The sequence below is a fragment of the Pseudochaenichthys georgianus genome, chromosome 22 (assembly GCF_902827115.2).
Source record: "Pseudochaenichthys georgianus chromosome 22, fPseGeo1.2, whole genome shotgun sequence".
Lineage (NCBI taxonomy): Eukaryota > Metazoa > Chordata > Actinopteri > Perciformes > Channichthyidae > Pseudochaenichthys > Pseudochaenichthys georgianus.
Window position 1 is genome coordinate 1,694,313 of NC_047524.1, and position 14,271 is coordinate 1,708,583.

The window sequence follows — 14,271 nt, forward strand, 5'->3', positions numbered from 1 at the left end:
AACTGCGACAACAACAACTTTATGGCAGCACTGTCCAACTCTGTTCACAGTTTCTGATCCACTAACAAGTCCTTAAACCCTGCAGAGCGCATACCGTGTTCCCGTTAGTGTTTACTTCCTCTCTGCCTTCTTCTGGTGATTTATCTGACGTCCCTCTTTTACTTTCTCTTTCTTGATCCTCCTTAGCAACGGCAGGAACTGCTTCGATAGCGATGTTGATTACAGATTTGAAAACATCGTTGCTTGCTTTAAAAGTAGCACAATTCATTATGGCAAACCCTGGGAAGTATCTAGATATCCCTGCCCTAATGCCGAAGTAACTGGCAACTGAATATGTTTTGCCGTTTGATGTCTATGTCTGGACCGCTGCGTAAAAAGGAGGGTTTCTGCCCCGTTACTTCTCCGCTGTTTCCTTGTCCCAGTTCGAAAAGCAAACTGTATACAGTTAAATCGAACGGACTTATTTTTGCAGATGTGAGCGTCCTTAACAACGGTCAATAAGTCCTTGACATCGGTCTGTACTACTGGATTAACAACGTGTCACGTGTTCTGAATTGACCAATCAGAATCGAGTATTCAACTAAGCCATGTAATAATTGGTATTTAGCTCACATGTTGGATGCCGGTTTTGGGGATATGACGCAGAGGAGAGGGTGAACTGCTCGCATACTTTCTGTTGGGACATTTTTCCAAGGACTTTTTTCAAGACTTTATTCACATGTTTTGAGGCCATTTTCTCAGAAAAGTTTCAAAACATTTTCATTTATTTTTACGACATGCTCTGGTATTTTGCTATATTTTAGGCAATTTTTCCAGAGCTATTACAAGGATTTTTCCAGACTTTATTCGTATCATTTTTGCATATATGTGACCTGCTCCATCGAAATCAGATGCATTGACACATGTTGAGTTGTATACACTGTTGGAAAAAGGAGATTCCTAGCTTTCTAATGATATCAGGATTGTTTTTGTACTGCAAATATTAAGCTAAATATGTCACATTATATAATGACTGTCATCGAGTCATCGTTTTGAGAAAAAGGCCTTCAAAGTTTCCTCTTCTCTGGAATCCATCGATCTGATTGATTATTAGAGGAGCAAGCGATCAAAGTACTACGGAGGGAAGATATTTTGGTTTGGATTACTGGTCTGGGAGAAGCTCGCGAGAGTGTGTGTGTGTGTGTGTTTGTGTATTTTTGCGTTTGTGTGTATCGTGTTTGTTTCCCGGGGAAAACCCTCATGAGAAACACCGGCTGTTGTTGTGCCTGCTGTGACGTCAAGTTACTCCGTTCTCCGCTTGTAATTATGCCGTCACAAGGCAAGGCAAGGCAAGTTTATTTATATAGCACTTTTCAACACAAGGCAATTCAAAGTGCTTTACAAAAAACGAAGGACATTAAGAAAATGGCATTTAAAATCAGTCATTAAAAAGAAAAGCTAATAAAATAAACATAAAAAGAAAAAGTACATGGATAAAAGTTACAGTGCAGTCTAAGATATGAATAGTTCAATTAAAAGCAGCGGCAAAAAGAAAAGTCTTCAGCCTGGATTTAAAAGTAGTCAGAGTTGCAGCGGACCTGCAGGTTTCTGGGAGTTTGTTCCAGATATTTGGAGCATAATAACTGAACGCTGCTTTACCATGTTTAGTTCTGACTCTGGGGACAGAAAGCTGACCAGTCCCTGAAGACCTGAGAGATCTGGATGGTTCATCATTTAGCAGGAGGTCAGAAATGTATTTTGGGCCTAAACCATTCAGTGCTTTATAAACCGGCAGCAGTATTTTGAAATCTATTCTTTGACACGCAGGAAGCCAGTGTAAAGACTTCAGAGCAGGAGTGATGTGATCCACTTTCTTAGTGTTAGTGAGGACTCGAGCAGCGGCGTTCTGAATCAGCTGCAGCTCCCTAATAGATTTTTTAGTGAAACCTGTGAAGACACCATTGCAGTAGTCCAGTCTACTGAAGATAAAAGCATGGACAAGTTTTTCCAAAGCCTGCTGTGACATTAGGCTTCAAAGTTGTATTTATCATCTGAATTTGCCAAAACAAGTTTAATATTCTGAAAGCCAAGACTTTGTTTATTTGAAATCAGATGAAAACAAACTGTAACGGACCCTGCCGTGTTATCTATGATTACTATACGCCTTACATTCATAATTTCAGCCAGAGGGAGGGGGGCGTCGCTGAGGAACAGCAGAGTGGCGAGTGAGAGCTGTCTTCTTCCCTTCACACGCTTCAAAATAGTATAGAATTCAAAATGCTATACTTATTTGAACATTTATTTTATTATTTTTTGTAAAAATGTTTCCCCCATATTATATGTACATTTCGGTTAATCGGTTAGCCGTTTTTTTTGGGGGGTTGAATATTCGAATATACATTTGCCTTCAAATTCCCATCCCTACTGTACTTCACATTTCTTTCTTCCTTGTACCACAGGAAAACCACAATACCCAGATCATTGAAGAGCATTTTTACACACTGAATGCTTTAAAAAAAGTGCTCCCATTCTTGGCCTTCCTCCCTCAGATAAACAAAAGCTAAAGCACAGTGGTGAGGACGACTAAACAAAATCAGAAACAGCCCGAGGAAATCATTAGTCAAGGATCCTAAAACAGCAGCGAGAGACGAATAGAATAGAAGTTCACTCCGTCATTATTTCACCGTAAAACACTTTCCTGGAGTGATTTCAGATTACGCTGCGCTGTTACAACAGACATAATTGAGGTTATTTTGGCAAAGGGCTGCAGATGTTGTTCCCGTGTCAACATAATTACACGCTCTGCATTCCTCTGGGCCTCGCTAAGGTTTATCCTCCTCACCCAAATCATACCACAAATCACCCAGCCTAAAATATGCAAAACCACAGCAACCCATTCAACTCCACTTTCCCTTCTCAGCCCCTAGATCCACTGCTCCACTTCTTTTGCTTTCTATTTAGGGGAATTCACAGCACCTAATTCACAATTTAATATTAAAGTGGACCTATTATGCTATATTGTAAAAATATATTGTAGGGCCATACCTATACAAAACATACCTTTGAAGTGTTTTGCTTCAAATACCAAACAGATCCCCCATTGTAGCCATGCCTCATACTGCTGATAACCCTCTATTCCAGCCCTGTTAGAGAAACGCGGATTTTGGGTCCTTAGCTTGAAAAAAAGAGGAGGCGGAGCTAATGCCTGATCAGAATTCTACCGGAGATAAAGTTAAATTCTGCTGTGATAAAACCCCATCCTGTTCTAAACCACATCAAGGATTCTTTCTGAAACAGTATGGAGCTCAAATGCTTTTTCTCTTGCGGGTTTATCACAAGGTGAGTTCCTTTCTTTATTTCCTGCTTTTAAAACACATGTGCTCTCCAGTACAGGTTAGCTCTGAGTGTTAGCGAGGCTTGCTAATGTAAACAAAGACGAGATTACGTCCAAAACACGTCAGGCATTGTTTCTGATAGCAACTTTCTGATAGGCCCGTGGGTGTAAAGCCGGGCTACATTTCCGATATTACGTCGTATCGGACGCAAATCTGGATCAGCTCCGTTGTAGCCCCGTTTTTAGACATTTGGGTACGGAGGAAAAGAGAGGGTTTTATTTCCTGACGCTGCGTGAGTTCCCCGACACACCGGGGACACATGTTTATGTATACAATACATTAAAAATGGCATTTTGCATGATAGGTCCCCTTTAAGACACTTTAGCCTCAATAAACAATTTGTATGTAAAACTATTTTTAGGGGTCGGGGAGTTTTTTTTTTGTCCATTCTTTAAACACTTTACATACATATTTTTTGGAAGGCTTTCAGACATGAGAAATATTTTACTTATTTTCTGGAATAATTTTTTACACCTTTTCCCAAGAAAAAAGGATATTTTCTTTCCACATGATTTTGGGACTTTACATTTTTTTACAATACATTTGAGTTCCACTTTTCAGGCATTTAATTTGTTCTCAAATGTTGAAATGTGTCCCATAATTATCAGATTATTATATATTTGAAAAAAAAGCTTTCAAACATATTTTCTTTATTTGTTTGAGGATATCTTTCTGATCTTTTTTGTAAAAGTTTTCAGAAATATTTCACCTATTTTTTTGTACTTTTTTCAGAAGTCCCAGAACAGTGAATTAAGCAGTTGGATGTTTTTAAACATTTAAACCAGAAATGTTAGATATTATAACTTTAGACTGATAATTTAAAAAGTAGTTTTGTTTTGGTCCTATCTAGCAATATTCAAAGAAAAATAGGAAAAATACTACTTTAAGGGCATCTTTTCTTCAGGTTTAATACCTAAATAAACACTTAAAATCGGTTTACATACTTCCACGTGCTTCCTGATGCTGATTACCAGGTTAGCCGATTACAGGGTTAATCTGTAAATGTTCTTATGGAGGATTTGGCTGAAAATGGCTTTATAATTAGGGTTCCAGTTAGTTGGAAACTTGACTTGTTTTTAAGCTGGCTTTAGAGTAAGCAGTCAGCTACTGAATTGTTTTTGTACCTTTCCTATTTCTTGCACATGAAGGTTAATTTATCTTAAAAGGTGCACATTTAATTTTTAAGATAAAATATACAGAGTGACACAAGTCAAGTTTTTGTTAGCTAACCCATCGTCACCATTTCCTGTTTCAAAATAAAATAGGGATTTGGCTTTGTGGCAATATTGTTTATCTGCTGATGCCGATAAACACACATATTTGTTCCCCCCTTATTGCAGATAGCATCAAGTGTTTCCTGAAATTATTAATTACTGTGATCACACACACACACACACACACACACACACACACACACACACACACACACACACACACACACACACACACACACACACACACACACACACACACACACACACACACACACACACACACACACACACACACACACACACACACACACACACACACACACACACACACACACACACACACACACACACACACACACACACACACACACACACACACACGCACACACACACACACACACACACACACACACACACACTTAATCAGAGGGAAGAGACTAGGGATGCTCCGATCGATGGATATCGGCCGATCGCATGACGTAAAATACATGACACTTTTCTCTGTGCGGCAAAACAAGCTCGCCAAAATGGCTTCACCGGTCTGGCAGTATTTTAAGGTGTCCAAAAAGACAATAAAATAGCGGTATGCAACGTGTGTGAAGCAGAGACAGGTGAGCGGAGCGAAACACACACTAACGGCCCGTCTACACTACAGCGTCGAAAGCTCCAAGCAGCTCCAAGCTGCCCATTCACTTTCAATGGGGTGACGTCACGTAGCCGCGCTTTTTCGCCGAACTGAATTGTGGGTAGCCGAGCGAGGCGTCTCAGGCGACCCAGGCGACCAGAAGTTGAACATTGTTCAACTTCTGGTCGCCTGGACGCCGGAGTAGCCAGCGCCAGCCAATCAAATCCCGTTTCCCAAAATCTGACAGCTCAAGCCGTAGCCAATCAAACCGCGTCTAAGCTGGGAGAGATATCCCACCGTTCATTTCTATATTTCAAAAAAAGTCGGAGGAGAAACTAACTATCGCCGTAGCGAATCACCCGGTTTTGTATGACCAGACCCTCTTCACCTCCCGGGATACAAACCGGAGGAACCAGGCATGGAGGGAGGTGGCAGAGACAGTGGGTGAAACTGGTAGGTTTTCGCCTGTTTGGGGAGTTTATATATATATATTGCTCGCATAAAATCCCCGGGGTTTTTTGCTTTGTATGTCGGGGGCGGGAGATTCATGTGATTGGTTGTTGGCCGTGTTGCTTGAATAAAATCCCCAAGCTCCAGACACGCCCAGCTCCAAGCTATTTTTGGAGCTGTAGTGTGGACGCTCCGTAAGAGTTAGACCTAACACACTTGGCTATTTGATCTACCTCTGGAACAAGCTAAACTAGTTAATATATTTATTCTTCACTGTCGGGTCACTCAGTCATTACTGGATCAGTGAGCTGCACGAGACGATACTGACAGGCTGTCAGGAGAGAGAGGGAGGAAAAGAGAGTGCTTCCGCTCAATAGGCCCCGCCCACTCGATCGGATCGGCGATCGGTATTGGCCGAAACTGATTTTTTTTTTTTGTGTTTAAAAGCTCTATTTTTTATTTTCATTCATTGTCATATTGTTGGCACTATTGAATGTAAATGTCTTCCCAGAGTTATTCACGGCACCACTATTCGAACCTAGGTAGATGTTAGTGCCTCTGTTCTTGGTGTGAGATAGGACTAGAGGTGCTACACATGCAAAAGTCGTTTTTTTGCAACACTTCGCCCGGTCACATCAGAGAAAAAGTTTATTTGTGAGGCTTCCTTCTGCTTTCACATAAAAAAAATCAACAGTAGCATTAAAAAACAACAACTGGTGATCGAACTAATACATCCGGTGGAGCCACCTTCCAGGCCACGGGAACAGAAGGTGTGAAAACAGGACCGAAATAAGAGTTTCATTTATATTCCAACTGTTTTCGATTCTGCGCCAGCATGTTAACGGTGATATGAAGAACCCTTCCTTTGATCAAAGTCCAAATAAAGACAAAACGTTCGCTGCAGTTTGACAGCTCTTTTAATTAAGCGGGCGTTCCTCACCTGCGGCGTGAAGATCTTGGGGTTGGACAGGAAGTGCTGGCGGAAAACCTTGATGATGAGGTCGAGCTCTCGCAGGTACTGACGCTCCTCGGCGATCTCCAGACGCACCAGGTCGTCGTACGTGAGTTCGCCCGAGGACGAGGGCTCCTCCGTGCACTGAGACATGAGACCGATGTCCTCCTCCTGGTCGAACATGTCCATCAACACCTGCAGAAACGAGTAAGCGATCAGAGTCAAAGCCAATTCTTTATCAGATCGAAAGCACGCTAAAGGGTCTTTGAAACCGTTCTCTCTCAGCGACTGTGCCGTTATGTTAAATGTTTGTTGTTCATGCGTCTTGATATTTGTCCATGTTGATGTTACACATGTAGCTGCTGTAATGCAAGTCACATTTCAGACTTGATCGGACCATAAAGTATTATCGTATCGTTTATGATGTTTCAGAAATGACCACATCTTTTACCTTTTTTTAAAACAGGGGAGAGTAAAGAAGTGTCCAGACATTAAAATAAATGGCTTAAATAATAGTTACGTGTTCAAATGAGTTTCAAGTGTATATAGGGTAGATACCAGGGGTAAATTAAGAGCAATTACTACCTTCATAAAACAAAAATAGGGAGTATATGGAAAGGGAAAGTATCGCTCATTTGCCAGAAAACATACATCTGGAAAGAAATATGTGAATTTCAAAAGAAAATATTAAGCTTTTGTTAAAACACCTCCTAACTATGTCCCAGGAATACAAATGTAATGGACATTTTGTAAAAGTAAACATGTATTCAACATCTAAAAACAGATCAAGGATACTGTAAAAGTATCGTACTAAAGATGCCTATTTGAATTTTTGCTGTAATGTGATCCAGAGTAAAGGAGACTTGTATGTAAATAAACATAAGTGACGTAAAGATATGCACATTGTACTAAAACCTATATGTAAAAAAAATTATATTACAATAAATATCAATAAGGGTAATAATCATTAAATTACACGTCACTTGTTAGACGCTTTGATCCAAAGCGACTTACATACTCAATACTGTGGGCAATCCCCACAGGAGCACTTTGGGGTGAAGCGTCTCAGGGACACAACGACATGCTGACTGCAGTGGGGTTTGAACCTGATCCGAACACCAACACACAACCCACTGCACCACACGTTTCCCCCTAGTATTATACGTTTTGCACAGTTAAGGATGGTTCAAGCTGCTGATTGGGAGCGTTACCCTCACCTTGTCTGCACACATGGACACCTTGATGTCCTGCTGGCTGATCTCGTAGTGCCGGATGTTTCCCACGTAGTTTCCCGCCAGTTTCAGGATATCTGCTGATATGTATTCAAGCACAGCCACGATGTACAGCGACACATGGTAGTCCACTTTGTAGCCCAACACCTCCTGTTGAGCAGTATATTGAATGATGGGTTAAAGCGCAGATACAAATTATTTATTTAAAAAATATGTGAATAAAGTAAAGACAAAACCCGAAAAAATACTCGTGGACATTTTTGAAAATAATTAAGAACATGTTTGTGCAGGTGAATAGGACCGAGAGTAATGTCCCAAAACTTCAAAAATAATGTCAAATGGATGAAAAATGGACTGAAAATAAGACAAAAGTTCGGATAATTAGGTAAAGAATTTCCAAATTTAGGTACGAAAAGAAATACGAAAAAACAAACAAATGATAGAATATGATACATAGCTCCAGATTAAACGAGCAACACATTTGAAAACAATCCCAAAAATATAAAAAAGTATGAAAAGAAACAACAATTTATAAAATAAGTCAAAAACATTCACAGCAGTAAAATGCAATTTATACATTAATGCAACACAAGACCAAGACAAATGTACTTTTCGCTGATCTATACTTTGACTTAAAGGTGGGGTAGGTAATTCACTTCAGAAACACTTACCGTACTTTTCGGACTATAAGCCGCGACTTTTCCCCCCATTTTTTGTGTACAGCTAACGGCCACTAGGGAACCTCCTAAATCTATGGATTTTACAGGTACAATTAACCACCTTTAACTCTATGGGCTCTATGACCGGTCCGCGCCCGCCACCTTTAAGCGGCGGGCTCCAGCAGGAAAAGCTGGAGGCCGGAAAAGAGTGAGACAGGTAGCGCGCCAAAGTAAAAGTGGAACCGAGAGACAGAACGTTCAAAATGGCAGCCCACTGCTCCTAACACTAGGATGGGTCAAATGCAGAGAAAAAATGTAGTATATCAAAATCAAAATCAAAAAAAGACAGACGGACAATTTAGCTTCTGCGGCTTATATGCAGGTGCGCTTTATAGTCCGGAAAGTACGGTAGTTATATTCAATGGAATGCTCTTAGCATCCCGATAGCAATGAATACATTACATGCTTTGAAAATAAATACATTAAATGCAAATGTCATCAGTGGAAGCCGTGGCGCTGTAAAAAGCAAGACCAATCATCTGAACCGGCCCGGCTAAAGTAACTGGATGGCCTACCTGCCTGTCAGCCTTCCATCTGTGCACAAACTTATCTCGTGCCCTCATTGGTCATGTGCGCGTTCGTGTGGGTTGGGGGAGGGGCTCTGTGAGGAAGTCTGAAGGAAGGGGCAGATTTTTCGGCTGCGTACTTTCAAATTCTAGCGCACTCGAGCTGGTTTCTCCATTCTTACCTACCCCACCTTTAAGGTTGTGAATTCAGGATTTGACTCTTGGGGGGTCTTTACCTTGAGCAGGGGGTGTATCTTGTCCACGGGGAGCAGTAAGGGGTTCCTCCTCTTGCGTTTCTCAATCGCCGACTGAGCGTCAGCGATGGCCCACTTATCGATCGGGTGGGGGAACGTTTTCTGGACGCGCTCCTGCAAGAAGGGGGAAATCACTCTTAACACTCGATGAATGTGGAAGCATGAAGCGTATATGCCTTAATGTGTGCATATGTAAAAATGTGTCTGTTGATTGTGTATATATACTGTAGGTATATACATATATTTGTATTCGGGGTTGTGGGAAACGATATTTCGATCGCTCTGTCTGTACACAAACTGAAAGATTGACAATAAAGTTGACTTTGAAGACGAGTCACTTTATACATTAAAAGTGTTAGCTATACTGTCTGTTATGTGTGATTGCACCATCGGAAATGATTGGAATTTCGCTGTACTCTGTGTAGTGACAATAAAGCAATCTAATCTAAAACTGAAATTAGTCATGTGGAATTTCTCAACTGCAATCTGTCAATGTACAACATTCACGTCATGTATAGGGTATATTTGCGATGCGTCACCTCCACGTCCTGCACGGAGCGCGGCTGCGCGACACACAGCATGCTGAGCAGCTGCAGGATCAGCTCCTCGATGTGCTGCAGCGCGTCCTCCTTCGCCGTGAGGTTCGGGTGCACCTGCTTCTGCACCTGAGGGTGAGAGACAAGAGATTCAAAAGATGAGATGACAGCCGTGCAACTCAACCAGGTACATTTTCTTAAGTGTTAACTTATTGCTTTATGGAGCGTGATTGAGTCTTGGAAGATATTTTATTACTCTGGTTCTTGAAGGTATTAGCACTACGTGTTTTGATGTATGATTTAGATAGAATAAGTCACTTTATTTGGGTTGAAATTGCTCTCAATTTGGACAAATATAAGCTTAGGCTACTATTTATTTAGTTTATTGTACTTTTATTGAATTTCAAATTATGAAAAGGTCGATATATATACACATGAAAAGTTGTCATTATTTGGCAAAAAAGGAAGTATTTTTCCTATTTTTCTTTAATTTCTTTGAATATCGCTGGATAGGACTAAAACAGTCCAAGACTCAAATGCCAAACTACCTTTTTAATTATCAGTCTAAAGTTATAATATCTAACATTTCTGGTTTAAGTGTCTGGAAACTGCTTAATTCACTGTTCTGGGACTTCTGAAAAATGTACAAAAAAATAGGTGCAAAAAAGATGCCCCGTAAATGTTTTTTAAAAAGGACTGGAAAAGATACCACCAAAACGCTTTGAAAGAAAGTCTGAATTTTTTTGAAAAACTACCTAAAAATACTCCAAAAACACCTGAAAAATGTCAGCAAGGTGTCAACACAAGTATGTGAAACATGCCTGAAAACGCAGGGACATGAAGCCTACTACTCTACGCTCACAAGAACCATCCGCATCTCCAGCCTCCGGCAAGACTCTGTAAACGATGTATCTCTCAGCAAATACATTCTCCATAAAAAGGTAAACAAACAAGCATTTAAAAAGGTTTCTATTGGAGAAGAATTAAGTCATCCAGGTTCCCAGTAGAGAGCCAGCCTGACAGGAGGAGGCTTTAGGTGCAGAGAGGAGGAGTGAGAGAGAAACGCCCCCCCCCCCCAAACCTCCCAAAAGTAGTCGTCATTGGGCCGTGCCCTCTCCCAGGAATGTTGTCCGTTGAGAACCTATTATAGCACCCAAAGCAGACTTAGAGGGGAGGAAAACATACTATGTGGGAGAAACCGAGAGGAGACGAGCATTCACTCTCGTCTCCGCTGAGAAACCTGTTCACATGTGAGTGATGGAATTACACTGGGAGAAAGTTAAGAGGGGCATTTTGATTATAAATGCAGTTGTCATTAAAAAAACACATTGAAATGGTCTTTTTTTTAAAGAGTACCAAACATATATTTTTAGGTCTGTAGAATATCGTCTGCTGGCCGGGGTATCTCTGCATTAACATTTAGATTTTATAACATATTTAGCCTTTAACACATATTGTGCTTCCTGCTATTTGAACCGTGCACGAGTCAATATTTACATTTTACACCAAAAAATATCGATTAATTGTGCAAAATAGGAGAGAGGGGGGTTAACTGGTTAGTTACCTTAAAACCACATGTTGAATTTATACATAGTTTTTTTATTTGATTGTATTTTTACATATAATAGTAATCTTAATCAGAATACTTTATTTACCCCGGGGGGAATGTAATACAGTTGCTTATAGAAGCAAATAAAGAGAAATACATTTAAAAAATACCAATATTTACCCAAATGTTAGAAGTTAAAGTGAAAATATGCAATAAAAATTCATATAATTTATAAAAATAAAATGTCAAAGAGAAAATTAAACACAAATATTTATCAGAAGTTAAATTAATGAACTTCGACTCGTACTGCAATATTTAACATATAAAAAACATTATTTACAGTAATATATACACATGGATATAACATCATATACACTGGTGTTAGTATTAAAAAGATATTGATAAACTATATATATACATTTGATCTGTTTATCGCACATTATTTTATTTGTTGAATAATTATTTTTGGTACATTTTCAAACAAAAATAGGAAAGATTTCCCTTTTCCAGCTTCTAAGAAATCCCAAAATCTGCTTTATTATGAATATAAAAGTGAACTGAATACTTTGGACTCTCTTCGGACCTGTTCACATGGTGGTGATGGAATTACCCTGGCATAAAGTAAAGTGGCGCTTTATGATGACAAAACGTTGCCCCCGTGTTGAGGAATGTGAGAGGAGAGTAAAAAGGTCAGCAGCGAGCGAGCGCCATGCATTCCTCTGCTCCGACTCCACAGGAGTAACGCTCTGTGTGTGTCAGCTTCAGCGGCTCAATATAAAACTCACTTTAGGCGACAATAAAAGACCCTCTTGTTTTTTCTGTTTAACAGTCATTAACAAAAAGTCCCGGCGATTGCGTCTCTGCTCGTCATTTTCTATTTCCATGCTCACTCACAAGACCTGGCGGGTCACAAGAATAAACTCTGCCACTTGGAAAAAATACATTTCAAAGCAGAAGTGGATTATAAGATATATCCTCTCTTACACAAATAGGCACTCGACCAAATTCCACAGGAGAGCAGGAGCGGTGAGTCACGGGCTGAAACCCCACACACACACACACACACACACACACACACACACACACACACACACACACACACACACACACACACACACACACACACACACACACACACACACACACACACACACACACACACACACACACACACACACACACACACACACACACACACACACACACACACACACACACACACACACACACACACACACACACACACACACACACACACACACACACACACACACACACACACACACACAATCTGAACAGGAGTCCCTCCACTGAGAGCATGGATGGCTTAATACGTCAGAATCAGGTTTGTCACCAGGTAGGATGACGCGTACGAGGAATTTGACTTGATGTCATGGTGCATACATAAAAGTAAAACAAAAATGTAAAAATACAGATGAGAACTATTTGAAGAAAACTATAATAACATTACAAAATATTAAAACATAGTATATCTGCAGAAGACGTCCTCTTTGGGGTATTTCTCCCACTTTTTAGGCGTTTTTCTGAGTTTTTTTTGTCATTTTTTTTAGGTATTTGTTTTTATACTAGTTTTGATTTTTTTTGCCTTAATGGTATTTTTTTGTGAATCTTTTTTGGGGCGTTTTATGGTATTTTTGGGACTTTTTCTTTGTAACTTTTACAGCGTTTTCCAGGTCTTTTTTTGCTTTTTGTTAGATATTTATGTTGGTTTTTCAGACTTTTTCTAAAACCAATATCATTATCTTCTATCGTCTACTTTGTGGTATGAATAATACAAATATATATTTCTTATTCTATTTTAGTCCGTTACCCGATGAACTTTGTTAAGAATAAAAAGGTATATACACAACCAAGAAAAAAAAGAAAGAAAAACATCAAATAACATAAAAAATGTAATGCGAATAAAACGGTAATATATTTAAAGATAAATGAAAGCAGTGATTAACAGACGACAGTAAAGCATCATGTCTTCCATTTGCTTCAATTCATACTCCTTCCATCATATGTGCATCCTCCTGTGCCATAAAGGTGTTCAGTTTCATGGGTCCATTAAGGAGGGAAAGGCTGGCGTACAGGAAGTCCCAACCTCTCTGTGTGTGTGTGTCTGTGTCTGTGTGTGTGGCAGCAGCAGCTCGTACTACAGAATGGAGCAGAACCAGCAGAGAAACCATGACACACACACACACACACACACACACACACACACACACACACACACACACACACACACACACACACACACACACACACACACACACACACACACACACACACACACACACACACACACACACACACACACACACACACACACACACACACACACACACACACACACACACACACACACAGAAACTAGCAGGAAAATGATGATGTTTTAACCTCAGCGTCTTACATTAGATCCAATTCTAGCTGAAGTGCAAAAAGAAGACCACACACCGAGCACAAAACTGATCCATGAATGTAACAAATCCTAGACTAAATTTACACACGGACATTTCCTGTAGGATTATTAAACTTCTGCTGCAAAGAGAGAACAATATTCTGCAACTATTTTATGTCATTACTCGAGAAAAATGCCAGAAAAAGCAGTTTTCACCTCTAAAATAGGAAGTTTAATAATCGAATTAATGGATTGGCTAATTATTATGTTGATATTGTAACTTAGTCGAAGCTTTGTTCAGTTGTAGATTCTTAAATGTGAGAATTTGACAGCAGGTCGAGCTGCTATGTAGTGAATATAGAACGAGGGTGTTTCTCAATGTCGAGGAAGGCTCCTCCAGAGCCACTATTACAAGGACGCTACGTCATCGAGTCCCGCCGAAGGACTGTTCCAATG

At 40.0% G+C, this 14,271-nt stretch overlaps 1 protein-coding gene across 1 annotated transcript in view; it reads right to left on the minus strand.

The window, feature by feature from the left end:
• sos2 (son of sevenless homolog 2 (Drosophila)) overlaps window positions 1-14,271 on the minus strand; it is a 51,382-nt gene that overhangs the window by 25,008 nt on the left and 12,103 nt on the right. The window contains 4 exon segments of the mRNA XM_071201663.1: window positions 6,604-6,810; window positions 7,833-7,997; window positions 9,309-9,440; window positions 9,866-9,991. Of these exon segments, the coding sequence (XP_071057764.1) occupies window positions 6,604-6,810; window positions 7,833-7,997; window positions 9,309-9,440; window positions 9,866-9,991 (630 nt within the window).